Genomic DNA, 16,797 nt, shown 5'->3' on the forward strand with positions numbered 1-16,797 from the left:
GCCCGAGCCCTGGAGATGAGTGTATGTGAGGGTGCTGGGCATCACCGGGGACTCAGGTTACCCAGATGGGTTGTGGTTTCTCCTGTGTGGATTTGAGGGTCTGAATGGACCAGGAAGGGAAGGATGGAGCGGGATTTCAGAAACAAATTCAGACAGCCTCTGGAGGCAGATGGCCACCACTGCAGGCAATCTGACTCCAGCAGAGGCTTTCTCTGCTCAGTGCCCAGGGACAGAGACCGTGCGCAGCCCCACACCAGTCTGAAGGTTTGGGTCCAGAGAGTTCAGACACCCACCTTCCACCGACCCTGCAAAGCTGAGGGCCTGAGAGGTCCTCAAGCTGAGTCCTGCCCCTCCAGGGGAGCAGAGGCTGCCATTGCAGCAGGGTGAGCAAAGGGAAGGTCAGTCGGATTGTGGTGGTAGTTGCAGACTTCCAACTTCAGTTATGTGGCCAAGTCCCACAGCCTTTCTCCACGCAGCCCCCTATGCCCATGGGATTTGCAGCCTCACTGCATCACATATTTGAGCTCTGCCTGGCCATGATCCTGCCCCATGGGAGGTACCCAGGAGGGAAAATCCTGGTGGACTCCAAAACTGCCCTCACTTGGGTGAGCAGCCCAGGATGCTCCCCAGTGCAGACCTGGAGGCCAGCAGAAGGGACCACATGCCTGAGCATCCCAGGTTCTCCCCAGACAGTTACACCAAGCTCCAGAGTGAGTTGTTTATTTGGCAAGAAGGAGGGACTGAATGCTGGAGCAGCAGGGGATGTGTTATGGCCTTGACCACTGAGCTCAGAAGAGGGATGTGGAAGCAACAGCCTGGAGCTTCAGAGTGTGGGTCTTGCATTGCTTGGCAGGAGCAGCCACCAGCCAGCCTGCACCTCCTGGAAAACAAGAGAGGTGGGCTGAGTATTTGAGTGGGGAGGCCAGTGGAGAAGGCCAAGCAGGGCTCCCCATCAGCATCAGCTTGTTCTATACTAGTTGTCTCTGTTGGCTCTGTAGAGCAACCATCCCCAGCAATGGAGCCAGCCCTACAACTGTGTACCAGTGTGGTGGGACATCCCGTGCCAGAGTGGGCCAACAACAAACCAAACCTCTGACCAGTTATGCTGGTCCACAGCCCCAGGCCTCTTTGGCCAGATGCAGTCCTGGCCCTGGCTGCTGCAGGAGCTCTGCAGCTCTTTCTCCGCTGACCGGGTGGTTTTGGTTCAAGTGCCCTTGCTCACCACCGGGCAGCTGCGCCCTGGGGGTCTCCACTGCAGAGCAGCTCCAAAGGGAACAGTCCTACCTGGGAGTCAGGTTCAAACAATGTGGCTCCCAGAGCTCACAGTGGCCCTTTCTGGAGCACCAAGGGGGCAGTTTCCAGCTGAGGACATTGCAAAACACCACGTTGCACTGCAGCAACTCACCTACACCTCATCGAGGCTGCATTCGTCTGTGAAAATAAAGAGAAAGGCTGTGTCATGCCACGACATGCCAGGCCAGCGTGCCTCTGGCTACCGGGGCAACGCTTCCTCCTGGCAGCTCAGACTGCAGAGCGGTGGCAGTGATGGACTGAGCCGCACGTCCTGGCTCAGCCACACCAGCCCCAGACGCGCGGGCAGCGCTCACCCTGGGCGGGCAGCATGACGATCATGTCGGTGGTGAAGCTCCTCTGCCTCGCGAGCTTCCTGAAGAGCACTGCCAGCCTGGGGCTCACCTCCCGCGTCTTGGCTAGGGGCGAGGACATGAGTTAGCGCCAGGCTGTGGCCTGTCCTCGCACCTCCGGGGCACCCAGGTGAGGTGGGATGGATGATGGGCCCCAGGGAAGGCTGGAGGCAGTGGGGAAAGCGCTGGAAAGGGGTGGTAGCCAGGGACATGAGACACCCATCCCGGGGGACAAGGTGAAGCGGAGGCCCTGGCACCAGCACAATGTCTCCTTTCCTGGTTTCCATCCCCACCCCCTGCAGCAGGACCCCCACTCTTTGCCCCATTTCCACAAGTGGCTGACCCAAGGCCATGGACTCCCCCTGGGCGCAGAACCTGAGCCCAGCCTCCCCACCTAGCCCCAGCTCACTGCCCCTTCCCCTGCCACACTGGTCCCGCTCCTGCAGCCCACGCAGTGCAGGCAGGCAGTGCCGAGGAGGGGTCCCCACGGAGGCTCCTGGCCTCCTCCTGGGACACCCCCAGGCTGCCCACCCTGCTCAGAGCACCACTGGTTACGCACTGTAGAGCCTCAGGGCGTGCAGGGTCTTCCCGTCCTTCACTCTGGTGGCAAAGACCACTGCGTATGTCTTGCCGTCCGTGTCCACCACCTGCGCTGTCTTATAGCCCCTGTCTGCAGGAGGACATGAAGGAAAGGGAACAATCACCTCCTGGAATTCCCACCCTGCACAAAGGCTGTAGGAGTGTGAGCCAGGATGCCGGGGGCTGGGCCCACCCAGTCTTCTGTGCCTCCCTCTCCTGGTTTATCGACTTGCTGAGCCGACAGACGGCAGCAGAGCAGAGGGACTGGGAAGGGACCACAGGAGGCTCTGGGGATGGTCACTGCAGAGAGCCGAGTAGCACAGACAAATGCTGGGAAACGACTCCCGCTCCATCTTTGGGAACAGCCACCCACAGCCCTTGCAGAATTAACCTGCTTCTCCCCAGGGTTTAAGCCTGGTCTGGACGTGTCTGATCCCAGAGGGAGGGAGCCGAGGGATCTGCCCACTTGTGGGACACCAGCCCTGGCACAGATCAGCCCTGGGGTGCAGCGGCTGCAGAGGGATGTCCCACCGAGGACCCCAGGAGGGCCATGTCCCAGGGACAACCGGCTGCTTCACATGGGGACTGTGGGAAGTGCCGCTGTCCGGGCCCCACTCACCAGAGCTGTAGTATTGACCCAGGACTCCTGTTGGCTTGTAGATCGACACCAGTCTCATACATTGCCCTGGGCTGTAAAGCAGTAGAGGATGCTTCATCTGGGGTTGTGACACCTCTTCCCCCCCCCGCAGATGTGGGCTCCGGGGTCTCCCCAAACATGGGACTTGCTGGTGTGGCCAGGGCAGGGATGGGGACAGAGCAATGGGCGCCTGGGCTGTCCTGAGGGGTGTCCTGTGGGGTCACTCAGCCCTTCCCTTGCTCATCTTCTGAGCTTCTGGGATGAGGCTGGTCCTGCTGGGAGAGCTTTGATCATGGGGTCCCCCATCATCCTGCTGCATCCCTGCCGGGAGCAGCAGAGTTTCAGCTTTATGATGGGACCGCTCCTGGCTGGTGCTGTCCCCTGAGGAAGGGGTCCCCATGATGCAGCTCTGCCGAGCCCCTGTTCTGCAGCACGGAGCTGGAGGTCCTGCCTCACCCCACCCCAGTCTTTGGAGGGTGCTGGGTGGAGGCACCCGGGTGAAGTCCCACCAGCGGAGGTAAGGGGGGGGTCAGTGAAGCCCACACAAAGTGCTTGGCACTTACGTGGGAATGGCAAAGGAGACGTTGAGGTCACCGTCCCCCAGGACCTCGATGGACGTCATCGCCATCTTCAGCTGATCCTTCTTTTGGAGGTAGCTCTCATTGTCAGTGGCCATAGCCGTGATGTGCCATTTCCCTGCAATCTGGCAGCGGGGGCAGGCTGTGAGCCTGGCGGAGCAGGCAGGGGCTGTTCCCTCCGCGGGGACCGAGCCAGGACACCCTCAGGCCATGGGACACCCACAACCCCTCCGGGCTCAAGGGACTGCGTGACCACCCTCACCTCGGTGGGACAGCAGAGCCAGGGGATGTCCCCAGCACAAAGCCACCTCTGCAGTCCCCACCCTGTGAGCGGTGGCCACGCTCCCGCCTGCCCTTCCCGGGATGCTGCAGTCACCTTGCTCATGTCCAGCTCCGCAGCACCGAGGTCCTCAGCCCCCACGCGCAGCAGGCAGAGCAGCGCCAGCCCCAGGCTCAGCCCCATGGTCCTCATCGCGCCGCAGCCTCCTCTGGGCTCTCCAGCGGGATGGGGAGCGGTGCCGGGGCTGCTGAATTTATAGCACCGGGCTCTCCTCCCCTCCACACACCCCGGCGCTAGGGTTGGCTGGGGCAGATGGTTTCCAAGGGCTGAGGTCGCTCCAGAGTACACAGTCTTGCAGCAGAGGGGAAGCGCCCAAAGGGCACCCGGAGGGGCTGAGCAGCGTATTGCAGGAATTCTTGCACCACACCAGTGCTGAAATTCAGGATTTCCCCGATGTGCTTGGTTATGAAAAGGGCAAAGTTGGTTGTGAAAGAACAAAAAGAGCATTCGTTTACCAGCAGGATGGTGGAAGGCTGCTGGGAAGAGTGGGGACATCCTTCCCGGCACGCCCCAAGCAGCGCTGTCACCAGTGACCTGTCACCAAGGAGCTCAGTGACCCATCCCTCTGGCCAGGCTGGATCTGCCCCAGGGCTGCCGCTGGGATCATGCCCAAGCCCAGGCAGCTGCACACCACTGATGTTCTGACCCTGCGGTGCTGCACAGCTCATCCACCTCTGTGGGTGCACCTCTGCATACTCAGAGTAGGCAGAACAGGATGCACCTGGAGCAGGGACAGCAGAAGAAGGGGTTCACGTCACTGTCGGAGTGTGTCCCCTCCTTCCCAGGGTGTGATGTCCCCCATGCCCTGGCTCTGGTTCTGCCTTGGCCAGTGGGCAGATGGGGGGAGCCAGGGGGATGGGAACACGCATGGGAGGTCCCTATCCTGCTGTGCATTTACCCTGGGCAGCCATGGGACAGCCCCAGTCCTGCTGGGGGGCTTCAACTGGGTGTCCTGAGGATGAGCTGCCTGCCTGAAGCCGGAGCCCTGCAGGCAGGTATGAGCAGCCCAAGTGCTTAACGCCGCCTGCCCAGACCTGCTGCATGAGCCCCTGTTCATCCCAGCTCAGTCCTCCCCTGCCCACATCCCCAGCACTGCCCCCTGCACCTTCCCCATCCTCTGCTCCCCCTCCTCACCACACCGGGTGCAGCAAACAGCACAGCAAATGAACCCCAGCTCCCCTGGGGTGCTGAGAGGAAGGGTTGGACCCAGGAGCACAGGACTTGGGGTGCCTGGGGACCCTGGCAGCACCCCTGCTCCTGCAGACAAAAGCACCAAACTCTGGGGCAGCTTCTGCACCTATTTATTTCAGAGGGTGAGGTGTGATCCTGGTGTGGGGCAGCGGAGGACAGGAAGCACAGGAAGGGGTATCATGGAGGGGGGAGCAGAGCCTGGTTTCCGCCAGGGCTGGAGGAACCATGGCCCTGGCATCAGCCCCTTCAGCTGCAGGGAGGAATGACGATGGGTGAGTTAGAGCAGGGAGAGGCGAAATGCTGCAGAACCCCGAGGCAGGCAGGGAGTCCCTGAGGGGGCTGAGTCCCTGCTCAGCCCTGGCCATGGCAGCAGGGACACCCGGCATCCCCTGGCCATGCTCACCTGATGGCTGCGGTGCACTGATCTGTTGAAAAGCAAAGAGGGGTGAGCATGCCATGGGCAGTGTCCCGAGCATCCCCATGCAGAGGGGCTGTGCGTGCACCCCTGCCCTGCCAGCACTTACCCGACTTGGGCAGCACAGCCAGCATGGCCTTGGTCAGCCCCACAGCGGGGATGAGCTCTTCAAACTTCTGCAGGAGCTGGGGGCTCACGTCCTGCTCCCTTGCTGCAGCCAGACACCCAAAGCAGGGGCTGATGAGTGTGGGGAGACCCAGCAGAGAGCCCCACACGGGGGCTTCAGCTCCCGTGGGGCAGCGATGGGGCCCCAGGGAAGGGGAAAGGTGAAGCCATGGAGGTGCAGGGTGGACACCGGGTACCCCACAGCTACCCAGGGCTGGCAGCAAAGGGGCACAAGCCCCTTGGGAGGAGGAACCCACCTGCTGGGGGTGGTGTGGGGCAGCTGGTGGGGCTGGGGGAGCTTCAGGTCAAACCACAGCCCAATGGGGGATATCTTTGGTGCAAGGTTTAATCCACCCCAGATGAACTCCCTGGGTGGCAGCATGTGGGGTGCTGAGGCAGGGGGCCCTGGAACGCAGCGGGGAGCCCAGCCCCTGCCCCCCCCCTCCCCCCGCGCCAATGTCCCTCTGTGGGGAGCTGTGGGTGCCCATTCCCGCTCCTGATACCCACTGAGGAGCTGCAGCATGGTGCTGGGCTGCTGCTCGCTGTGCTGGGTCTCGTGCACGATGGCGTAGTGGCTGTAGTCCGTCTCCATCACACGCAGCTCTCTCTTCTCTTGTGCTGCTGAAGGACCACAGCAGTCAACGTGGCGCAGCCTGAGCACCTCCATGGCCCCTCCTGGGGCTCACGGCTCAGGGCCTGAGGGGGTATGAAGGGAACCAGGGGACCCCCGTGGGATCCAGCAGGCCCATGCCCCCACAGCAGCGCAGCCCGTGGCCCAGCCATGGGGCAGAGGGGCTGAACACCCCCTCTGTGCCAGGGTGTGGGTGGCTCTGCTCCACCTGCCCGTACATACCCACGTAGTGTCCTGCCTGACCGCTCCGCTGGAAGAGCAGCTCCAACCTCTGGCATCTGTCCGGCCTGGAGAGGGAAAATGGGAATGGCAAAGGGGGCTGGACCCTGCCTGGGAGGCCAGCAGATGGGGAGGGCCGGGATGAGCCCAGCGCTGTGGGCAGCAGCAGGATGATCCTTGCCCAGCTGCATTGGTGGGGATGGAGCCCAAGCGGGACCCATCAAGCAGGTTGGCACTCACAGGGGCCAGGCAAGCTTCATAGCCAGGTTCCCCTCCGGCGTGAAGCTGATGGTGGCGATGGGTGACTTCATCCCATCCTTCATCTTCAGGTACATGGAGCAGTTGGAAACAGTGGCTGCGAAATGCCACTTCCCTGCAAACTGCAGCAGGACATCACCAGGGGGTTGGCACAGGCATGGGGACCTGCCACCTACCAGGGGAACCTGCCACCCTCTGTGGAAGATGTGACAGTCCAGTGCAGGAACCTGCCACCCGCTCTGCGGACCAAACACCGTGACCTGGCGCCTGCCTGCATGCAGGACACACGGCTCTGCCCCGGAAGGGTGAGCGCAGCGCCGGGCCCATGTTCCCTGGGGCAATCCCACACGTCTGGGGGCATCACAGTGCCGGGTGTCCGTATCCCTGCAGCGGGGCCACGGCTGGGTCTGGCCGTCGCAGGCAGGCGCGGGGCAGGACTAACCAACCCGGTGCGCACAGACACCCCCTCTCCTGGGGCTCCTCGGGGTGCCTGGGGACACAGCACGGGCTGGGGGCACCCCCTGCCCTTCGTTACCTTCTGGGTGTCAAAGCCCGGCTGCACGGGCACCTCGGCCGCGGCGCACAGCACGCAGAGCAGCGCCAGAGCCAGGCAGGGCAGCGCCGGCCTCATCCTCACCGGGCGGGGGCTGCGTGCGGGCAGGGGAGGCTGCTGGGACCCGTCTCCTCCCGCACCCACCTTTATACCCCCACCGCTGGCAGCACCCTCCCGCCCCCTTTATGCAACAGGTTACACAAGAGCAGGGATCGCTTGTACCCGTGTTGGGTGACAGCGCTGGCCCCTTTCCCCCCATTGTCCAGTCCTGGATGAATGCAGCTTTGTGCGGGACCCAGCCCAGAGCAGTGGGGGAGCGGGTGATGCCTCAGAGCTGGGTCTGGGGAGGGGGACAGGGGTGCCTCCCAGTGCCCTGCTCTTGGCTGCTGCCCGCTGGCCCAAGGGCCTGGCAGCGCCAGGACCGGTCCCACCTCAACAAGGAGGGGTTGAGCCACAGCCCAGTGTCCCCCAGAAGGGCTTGCGGCTTCCCAAGCTGCCGGCAGCAGGCACGGGCCCTGCTCCCGGTGCGGGTCCAGGCTCATGGCAGGGACACCATGGGGGTGGTCGGGGCTGAGCCACATCCAGAGCTCACAACAAACACCTCCTCCCCATTACCCCCCTGCGGCTCCCCTCAGGATGACCAGGCAGACAAGGGGGGCGGGCTGGTTTTATACAGGCTTTAATGGGGTGGGGGGTACAGGTGTGGGTGTGAAGCCAGGGAGAGGGGCTGCTGCAGTGCTGGGGGGTCCTGGGCATGGGGGGGATGGGGCAGCCACCGGCTCACGGTGCTCTCGGGGCTCCGGCCGGCGGCAGCTGGTGGGTCTGTCTGAAAGAGATGGGGGTGAGACAGGGACACACGAGGGGACATCGGCCCAGCCAGCCCCACGATGAGTACATGGGCACTCACCACCCAGGGACACCAAAGAAGCAGCCATGGGACAGGATGGGGCATGATCAGGGGCTGGAGCACCTCCCGCATGGAGACAGGCTGAGAAAATTGGGGCTGTTCAGCCTGGAGGAGAGAAGCTGCGTGGAGGGCTCAGAGCAGCTCCTAGGGCCTAAAAGGGCTACAAGGATGCTGGAGAGGGACTCTTCATCAGGGACTGTGGTGATGGGACAAGGGGTGATGGGTTCAAACTGAAACAGGGGAGACTGAGATGAGCTCTTAGGCAGAAGCTCTTCCCTGTGAGGGTGCTGAGGCGCTGGCACAGGGTGCCCAGAGAAGCTGTGGCTGCCCCATCCCTGTCAGTGTTCAAGGCCAGGTTGGACACAGGGGCTTGGAGCAAGCTGCTCTAGTGGAAGGTGTCCCTGCCTGTGGCAGGGGTTGGAGCTGGAGGAGCTTTAAGGCCCCTTCCAACACAAACCAGGCTGGGATTCTCTTTTATGATCTGTGATAGCAGTAAGAGGAGCAGCCTGGAGAGGGGGGGGTGATGGGGTGGAGCATCTCCAAGTACACCCATACCCCCCTGCAGGGCTGCTCTGACCCCAGTGAAGGCAGGACTCACCTAGGCAGCATCTGCCATGCATTCGTCTGCAGGAGGAAGAAAAACAGAGATCAGCTCCTCCATGGGCTGGGGGACTCCTGAGAGACCCCCATGGAGACACCCCATGGCCAGGCCCACACTGGTCCCTCAGGGAGGCAGGGACAAGCCAGGAGGGTCTCCTCCCTCTCCGCTGCTCCCCACCAGCCCCCTGCACCCCAGCCTTGCTCCCTGGTGGCACTCACCCGTTCTGGGCAGGATGAGGATCTCCTCGTCCGTCAGGCCCTGCTCCCTGGAGAACTGGGTGAACCTCTCCAGGCGCTCAGGACTGAGCTCGTTTGTGCGGCCTGCAGCCGAGAGCAGGGTGAGAGGCAGCCCCCTGACGCCCCCGAGCACTGCTGCAGTGCAGCCTAGCAAGGGACAAGCAGGCAGGAGGGCCCGACCCAGACACCCCATGGGTCACCCCAGCTTGGGAGATGCTGCTGCCCTTCTCCCACAGGAGAGATCCCCCAGTGGGGATCTCTGGGGCTGCTGGGGGCCGGGTGGCACAGAGGTCCCGGGGCACACGTACTGTAGAGCAGCACCATGGTGGAGGGGCCGGTGCTCTTGGAGATCTGGGTGGCCATCAAGGCATACTCCTCGTAGTTGGTCTCCACCACACGGATATCGTGCTTGCTGCCCCAGCCTGGAGGGACAGGGAGGGCCCAGCTCAGCACTGGGGTGCTCTGGCGAGGCCAGGAGCAGGTCCCAGCAGCGCTGGGCCAGGAGCTGGGTACTCACGTGGGCTGGTGTAGCTGAACCGCCCTGGCTGCTCCGTCCTGGTGTAAAGGCTGTTCCTCTTCTCGCACTTGTCACCCCTGGGGAGTACAACACGAGGGACCAGGGGGATGCTGCAGCCCACACATAGCCACAGGCATAGCAGCATTGCCCACCTCCCGCCCCTGCCCATGCCCATACTTGGGGTAGGTGGAGGTGACTTCCAGGCTCCCATCTGCGGTCTCAGAGATGACCGTGGTGCACATCTTCATCAGGTGCTTCTTCTCCTTGAACCAGGTGGAGTTGGAGGCCAGGCCGATGCTGAACCACTTCCCCGTGAGCTGCACACAACCTCTGCTCAGTCACCGGCTGCACACAGACCCCATCTCACCCCTTGGTCACCAGTCAGCCACAGCCCAGGCCACCTCCCCTTCCCCTGCTGGCCCCACTGCAGGATGGGGTCCTGGGTCCTTGTCCCCATGGAGCTGCTACAGCTCCTGCTCCACAAACCCCACGGGCCAGGCGACCCCTGGTGTAGGATGTGCCTGGCACTTGGGGTGTTTCCTTCCTCTTCGCCCCAAGCCATGGACGGGGTGACAGCATTGCCTCGCTCCAAAATGCCGTTTCAATACATCTGGAGGCCCAAGGAGGGGTCAGGACCCCGGGGCCAGCACAGCTCATCCCAGCCTGCTCCCTGCAGGTACCAGCTTGGTGCACTCAGAGGGGCACCATCAGCCTTGGAGATAGGTGGTGTTGGGACCATCCTTGCAGGACCAGCCCTGCAGGATGTGCTTCCATCCCCAGCACCTCCCTGGATGGCTCCAGGGGCTGTGGGGCTGGGTCCCTCCAATGTACAGCCAGGCCGGGTTTGTCCTGCTCTGGATGCTGCCTGCCTGGGGGTTACTGCAAGCACCCCTCGCATGCCAGCACCGAGGGGTGGGAGGGCAGAGGGTGTGTGGGACACCCCAGCCCTTGGTCTTCTGGGACACTGGGCTGGGCAAATGGGGTCTGCGTGGGGGTGGGGGGTCCACAGCCCATCCCCATGGGCTACCTCAAACTAAGATCGCTTTTCTCAGCCCCCCCTCGTAACATCCCTGTGTACCCGCACCCACTCCACACTGCAGATGTCCCAGTCCCACACATATTCAGCCCTGGATCCTGCATCCCCCATGGAGCCACCAAACCCCAGCCGCGGGGGCTCCTCAGGGATGGGAGCTGTGTGTGCACCCCACACCAGCCACCCTGCCTGTCCCAGTGCTGGGGCCACCTTGCCCCACATCCACCTGCAACACCCCCTGCACACGTTTCCAGGGCAGGGATCCCCCCCAGGTTCCCCACACCCCCATCACCCGGAGTGATGCGGGGTCACCTTGTCCTGCTGGAAGTCGGTTTGCACGGGGATGGTGTCCTGAGCGCGCAGAGCCCCGAGCAGCGCCAGCCCCAGGAGGCCGAGCAGCGCAGTGTGCATGGCTGCTGCCGTCAGGGCCGGGCCGAGCAAAGCCGAGCGGAGCCGAACCGAACCGAACCGAGCCGAGCGGAGCCGAGCGGAGCCGGGCCGGGCCAAGCGAGAGGAGCGGCAGCGCTGCCGCAGAGCCGGCAGAGCCCCTATTTATGGGCTGGCTGCGCGGGGGCCCCAGGGGGACCAGCCCTGCCTCCCCCTGTGAGTTATGCAAGCGGGAGCGGGGCCGAGAGCTGAAGCCAAAGGGCAAGCAGGGACCCTGCGAATGTTTCTCCCCTGGTGAGATGCCGTGTTTGCCTGGGGGTGCCGAACTGCCCCGCAGCAGCACCACAGCCTGAGCCAGCGCCGTGCGCTGCAGCCGGTGCGGGCAGGGCCGGGGCCAGGGCTTGCTGGCTGCCCCCAGCGCTGCAGGGTGGCTTCGCTCAGAGGGACCCGAGCAAGGTGGTGGGAACGTCAAATGCTCAAATCAACCTTTGGAACTCGACACCACCGGGTGCTTCTCCAGGATCTCCCCCCCTGCCCCTTGCCTTGCCCCAGGTCCCTGCCATCATCCATGGAAGCATCTCAGCCCCATCAGGGTTCAACCCACCAATGTGCAACCCCAGTGCACGTCGATGGTGAGATGGGGGTGCTGGGGGGAGCCGGTGCCCAGTCCCCTGGGGACCAGCACACAGCAAGGGACCAGCAGTGCTTCAGCCCAGCTATGCCACCCAAGAGGGGCTGCTAGATATCCTCCCCCTAGGCTTGCGGCCACCAGCACTGAACTGTCCCCCCTCTTGAGGGGACACCCTGAGTGTAAGGCGAGGGCTGGGGATGAGCACAGGTTTCAGCAGCTGCTATGGCTCTGGCACAGTCTGGGCAGGGCTGGCCATGCTGGGACCAGCATCAGCCCTTGGCTCAGCCCTGCCAAGGCAAAGCTTTACATAAGGAGCGTGTTGTGTTTTCACAGCGGCTGTTCCTCTGCGGGCAGCCCCCCCCCGTCCCAGCACATTCCCTTCCCCGCACCCAGCTGCGTCCAGCTCAGCCCCGGCTCCATGGATTTATTAAAACAAAACAAAAGCTGAGCCAGGCAGGACTGAGCACCACGAGAGCCCGGCTGGGGCCTCCCCACACGCTGGGCTGGGGGCTCAGCCCCTGCCCAAGCTCCCCTTCGGGGTGCAGAGTGCCAGGAGGGGCTCTCTCCATTGTGCACCAGAGGCATGGAGCACCCATGGGTGCACTGCAGCCCTGTGCACACAAAGCCCCGCAGTGCCCGGGGGTCCCCAGCCCCCTTTCCAGACATCTCCCAGGGTTGGTAAAGCTGAGGCTGGCCAAGGAGCTGGGTGGCAAAGCTGGGTGCGAGCTCGGGACCTTGGACACACAGGGGGGCACCGTTGTGAGGCAGAGCTGAGGGATCACCGCAGTGCCTGGGTACAGACTCTCAGCCAAAACCTAGGGGTTGGCACCCCAGAAACGGGCTCCTCCAGATGAGTGCATGGGGAGGCCCTGGGGTCCAGGCCAGCTCCCCAGGGTGGAGGGCAGCGCTCCCCCACCTCCCATCGCAGCCGCCTGTGGGATGCAGAGCAGAGCCTGACCCAGCCCTGCAGCCCCTGCTCGGCCGGGGGGGGTCATAGGCACGGCCGCCCGCACGTGGGCCGGGGGCTGGCGTGGGGCGAGTCACGTGCGGAGCCTTACATAAACCCGTGATAAACAACATGTGTTACCGGTACCGCTGCGATTGCGAAACCCCGGGCCCTGGGCTGCGGCGTGACCGGCACTGCCCGGCCCCATCCAGCCCCATCCCATCCCCTGCCACAGCCCGGCCCGTGCCGGGGCTGCTGTCCATCCCCTGCCTGCGCTGGGGAATCAGCACCGAAACACCCCAGCCCGAGCATGTGGCAGGACAGCCTTGGTCGGACTCAGCACACGGACAGATGGGTCCTGTAAGGGCTCCTCTGCCCTGGTTGCACACCCAATCCAAGCCCCCACAGCCGGCTCTGAGCGTGCAAAAGACACCCCTGCCCGGCTCGGAGGGGGGGTTCGCAGGCAGCGCTCCCAGGCAGGGTCTGATGCAGGCAGCAGCAGCTCTACAGCGAACATGGTCCGCGGGACTAGAGCAGGGAATGCAGCGTTTCACTGCCCAGAAGGCTTGGGGATGAGAAGCAGGATCCCTCCTCTGGGGTGCCCGAGGCATCTCCTGGCTTGTCCCAGGGATGGTTGATCCTGTGCCGATCCCCAGAACCCCCAGCCCCACGGCACCAGCACGGGGCTTTCCCTCACTCAGGGTAAACCAGGAACTGCCACGATTCCTCCTCACTGTCCCATGGTTGGGATGCAGCTGTTCGGACGGGGCTGCATGGATCCCCCCGCACCTCCCAGCTGGGAGCACTGGCAGCGCCACAGTGGAGGCAGCCATGGCCTTGCTGGGGCACACCAAGGGGCGACTTGCCTGGACACAGACTCTTCTCAGAGGCGTTTATTGGGGTGTCATTGCTGCTGCAGGCACAAGGGTGCAGAGCACAGAGTGACACAAAGCTGGGGGGGGGGGGGGCAGGACAAGGACCCGCGTGGCTGTCAATGCCACTGGAGGACATGGGGAACCCCAGGATTGGCTCCAGGGCTGTTGGAGCAGCAGCAGGGTCTGACCTAAGCCCGAGCTCAGTCCTGCGTGTCCATGGGCAGCTGGAAGAGGTAAAGACTGAGCACTGGGGACCTCCTGGCAACACCATCCTCACCTACAGCTTCATTTCTGGAAGGGAAAGGGAAGTGCTGGGGGGCTAGGGAGATGTCCAAGCCCCGCACTAGGGCTGGAGACCCACTTCTACTTCCCCAAGCACCAGCGACAACTGATGGAGCTGTCCTTGGGGACCCCAGCCCTCACCCCGGGGTGTCCCTGTCCCAGACCAACCCTCACACCTGGAAACCCCACTAAAACCCCACTAAACCTGCCTGACCCATGTGGGGGGTGAACAGGACTGTGCCAGCATGCACCTGATGCCCACCTTGGCTGCTGGTCTGCCACCTCCTTGCCTGTCCTGGGATCCCTCAGCAGGACCTCACCAGCCAGGGCAGGAGAACCCATGTGCTGCCCTACGTGGGGCCAGGCCTGGCCCATGGGGGGACCCAGCGCATCACCCGGACCCCACAACTCACCATCGAGGATGTGAAATTCATCTGTGGAGTCACAGAACCCTGCAAGAGACACAGCCCAGGGGGTCACCTTGCCCGGCCCCAGCCCTGCACCCAGAGACACTGTGGGGCACAGCCCAGTCCATGCACCTCTGGCACTGGGACGGATCCCAACTGTGGCCCTGCTGTGGGTGATATGGGGCCACAAGCTCTTGAAACTTATGTGGATGAGCCTCCCCTCCCAACGCTGCACCCCAGCCCCTGGTGCTGGTCTCTGGATGTTGGTGCTCCCAGGTCCCTGGGGACTATGTGCCACCCACCGTACACAGGGAAGTAGTAGGTCACATCTTCGCTCAGGCCCACAGCCCTCAAACGCTGCTCAAACTTGTCTATGACGGCATCGCTGACCTGGCTGCTCCGCCCTACACAAGGAGATGCCATCAGTGGCCTCGAGGCCTATCTATCCCTGCCCCAGAGCCCGCCCTGCCCCTGTGGCAAGGCTTGGGACCAGAGAAGGGTTATTGGTTCCCCCCTGTCTCCCCTCCAGCATCATCTGAGGACAACTCCCCATCTGGGACCAGGACCCCTGGGGACACCCATTCCTGTGTCTGGGTGCTCAGGGCTCCTGGTCCCAGCCCGGGTTTCCCACCTTTCTGCCACCCCTGTCCTTCATGTGCCACAAGCCCCAGAACACTGACCCACCGTAGAGTTTCACCGAGATGCTCCGGCCCTTCTGGTAATAGAGGATGGCATAGCTGCTGTGGTCTGTCTCCCCCACCACCATGTCCACCTTGCTGCCATGGCCACGGCCTGGGAAAGACAGGAAACAGCCCTGCTTAGTCCCAGTTAATCCCGGTTAGCCCCAGCATCATCCAGGGGTCTTGTTTCACCACAGGTGAGGTGTACAAGGGGTGAAAATTGAGGCTAGCCCCACAGGATACTGTTCCCTATGAGTAGGCACAAGCCCATGGTGCTGCCTGTGATGGATCTGGGATGCTCTGAGATCCTGGAGCTGAGACACTGGGAGGATGGACACCAATCCCAAATCCCTGCTGAGAGCAGGAGTGGGGGCTCCAGCTCCATGGTCCCTGCTCCCCCCCAGCCCAGCCTCCCTCACCCTTCAGGATGAAGCGTCCATGCGCCTGGGCAGGGAGGTAGCGCTGCCTGATCTCCCAGCACATCCCATCCCTGTTCGGGGAGAGGAGGAGGTTGTTGGCACAGGCTGGGGAGGATCCAGCCCAGGCCCCTGCCCACCCTCCTTGCCAGGCACACGCTGTCCCTGGTTTCTCATCTCAGAGCCTCAGTTTTCCCAGCCTGGCCACCCCCACGCAACCCAGGCTGGCGAGCCCAAGCCCACCCCATGCTGGTGGCCTGGTTCCAGCCCTCCATGGCCCTGGCTTCTAGCACAAAGCATCCCACAGGAGATCACTTTGCTCTGGGCCAGCTCTCTCCTCCTTGGAGCCTGTGGCTGGGGCACTGGTCCTGCTTGGATCTGCCTGCAGTGTCCCTGTCCCATCCCCATCCTAGGGCACTGGTCCTACTTGGATCTGCCTGCAGTGTCCCTGTCCCATCCAGCATCCCCCATCCTAGCCCCTGCCTGCGGCCCCGGTGCCCGGTTTCACTCACAGCTTCCTGAAAGTGCTGATGTCCAGGCTCTGCCCGTCACCAGTGGTCACCGTCACTGCCGTGGCCTCCAGCCGGTGGCTGTGCTCGGCCAGGAAGCTGCAGCGGGAAGCCATGCCAACCAGGAACCACCTCCCTGCGAGCTGCATGGGACCGGGTGGCACCGAGGGACACACCACTGCCCTGGGTGCCACCACCCCACTGCCATCAGCACCCACCACCCCAAGCACCCTCCCCTGTGCCGCCCACGGGGACAGGAGCTGAAGGGTGGGAAAGAGCAGGAAGCAGAGCAGAGCCCGGAGCGGGGACAGGCTGCTGGGGGGTGCGTGTGTGTGCAGGGAAAGGGTGCTCGAGGGGCACCGGGGGCTGCCAGACCCAGCACCGGCAATGGCTGCACTGGCCCCGGGGCTGAGGAGCCGGGGTCTGGCGGGGCAGCAGCCGCCGGGCCGGGGCCTGCCTCCAGGGCAAAGCTCGGGGCCGAGCTGGGCTCCTGCAGCCCCTGTCTCGGGGCTGGGAGGGCACCGGGGGACTCAGCCCCGGCTCATGCCGCAAGGGCAGGTCTGGAGGGTGACGCTGCAGGGCTGGACCTCGAAGGGGACCCAAAGGGGAACGGGCCGAGGCCCAGCCCCAGAGCTGCCGAGCCCCGTAGGGCCGCCCTGGCCCGGCCCCTCACCTCGGGCAGCCTGAGCTCCGCCGAGGCCGCTACCTTCTCCAGCAGGCTCTGGGGAGGGGGCGGCCGCCGCCGCCGCCCCGGGCCCTGCCCCAGCCCCGGCGGGGCGGCGAGGAGCAGGGCGAGGAGCAGGAGCGCTGCCCGGGACAGCATGGTGCTGGGTGAGCGGTGCGGGGCCGGGAGCGGGGGGGCAGGAGAGCGGCGGGGGCAGGAGGGCACCGCGGGAAGCCGGGAGCTGGAACCGGGCCCGCGGGCATCGGCTGGGGGTGTGCGGGACGGGACGGGACGGGACGGGGTTGGGTGGAGCGAGAGGTGCCTGCAGCTACCCCGGGCCCGGAGCCGGTGTTGGTGGGGGGGGCCTGATGTGATGGGGCGGAGACGGTGCAGGGGGCGTGGTCTACGCAAGGGGCGTGGCCCACCGGGAGGGTGGGGTCTGAGCGCAGTAGGGGCGGGCGATGGGGAGCGAGCGTGCCACGTTCGGCTAGCGGTGC

At 64.1% G+C, this 16,797-nt stretch overlaps 4 protein-coding genes across 6 annotated transcripts; all 4 read right to left on the minus strand.

Moving 5' to 3' along the window:
* Positions 1–674: 674 nt before the first annotated feature.
* LOC133283143 (extracellular fatty acid-binding protein-like) lies at positions 675–4,024 on the minus strand. Its single transcript, XM_061479648.1, has 7 exons — positions 3,814–4,024; positions 3,423–3,562; positions 2,842–2,912; positions 2,203–2,313; positions 1,608–1,709; positions 1,406–1,431; positions 675–880 (listed from the first exon to the last, which is right to left on the minus strand). Exons 1-6 carry the CDS (start codon positions 3,907–3,909, stop codon positions 1,406–1,408), a joined length of 546 nt encoding a protein of 181 aa, XP_061335632.1. The 5' UTR covers positions 3,910–4,024; the 3' UTR covers positions 675–880.
* A 1,038-nt stretch (positions 4,025–5,062) lies between these two features.
* LOC133283171 (lipocalin-15-like) lies at positions 5,063–7,316 on the minus strand. 2 transcript variants are annotated; one of them, XM_061479687.1, is made up of 7 exons: positions 7,192–7,316; positions 6,639–6,778; positions 6,402–6,466; positions 6,056–6,166; positions 5,493–5,594; positions 5,372–5,393; positions 5,063–5,218 (listed from the first exon to the last, which is right to left on the minus strand). In XM_061479687.1, exons 1-7 carry the CDS (start codon positions 7,285–7,287, stop codon positions 5,215–5,217), a joined length of 540 nt encoding a protein of 179 aa, XP_061335671.1. In that variant the 5' UTR covers positions 7,288–7,316; the 3' UTR covers positions 5,063–5,214. The 2 variants fall into 2 exon arrangements, with proteins under 2 accessions (XP_061335671.1, XP_061335670.1); XM_061479686.1 differs by having other exon boundaries at positions 6,056–6,169; positions 7,192–7,315.
* Positions 7,317–7,872: 556 nt separating this feature from the next.
* On the minus strand, positions 7,873–11,044 carry LOC133283140 (lipocalin-like). 2 transcript variants are annotated; one of them, XM_061479642.1, is made up of 7 exons: positions 10,816–11,044; positions 9,648–9,787; positions 9,471–9,547; positions 9,262–9,375; positions 8,936–9,037; positions 8,715–8,740; positions 7,873–8,031 (listed from the first exon to the last, which is right to left on the minus strand). In XM_061479642.1, exons 1-6 carry the CDS (start codon positions 10,912–10,914, stop codon positions 8,715–8,717), a joined length of 558 nt encoding a protein of 185 aa, XP_061335626.1. In that variant the 5' UTR covers positions 10,915–11,044; the 3' UTR covers positions 7,873–8,031. The 2 variants fall into 2 exon arrangements, with proteins under 2 accessions (XP_061335626.1, XP_061335625.1); XM_061479641.1 differs by having other exon boundaries at positions 7,873–8,035.
* Positions 11,045–13,345: 2,301 nt separating this feature from the next.
* Positions 13,346–16,467, minus strand: C8G (complement C8 gamma chain). The gene is made up of 7 exons (XM_061479640.1): positions 16,310–16,467; positions 15,640–15,779; positions 15,131–15,201; positions 14,716–14,823; positions 14,334–14,435; positions 14,038–14,076; positions 13,346–13,633 (listed from the first exon to the last, which is right to left on the minus strand). Exons 1-7 carry the CDS (start codon positions 16,457–16,459, stop codon positions 13,620–13,622), a joined length of 624 nt encoding a protein of 207 aa, XP_061335624.1. The 5' UTR covers positions 16,460–16,467; the 3' UTR covers positions 13,346–13,619.
* Positions 16,468–16,797: the final 330 nt, after the last annotated feature.

Source organism: Pezoporus flaviventris, unplaced genomic scaffold (assembly GCF_033815535.1).
Source record: "Pezoporus flaviventris isolate CSIRO_AGI_PZ_B2104156 unplaced genomic scaffold, CSIRO_AGI_Pfla_v1 ptg000154l, whole genome shotgun sequence".
Lineage (NCBI taxonomy): Eukaryota > Metazoa > Chordata > Aves > Psittaciformes > Psittacidae > Pezoporus > Pezoporus flaviventris.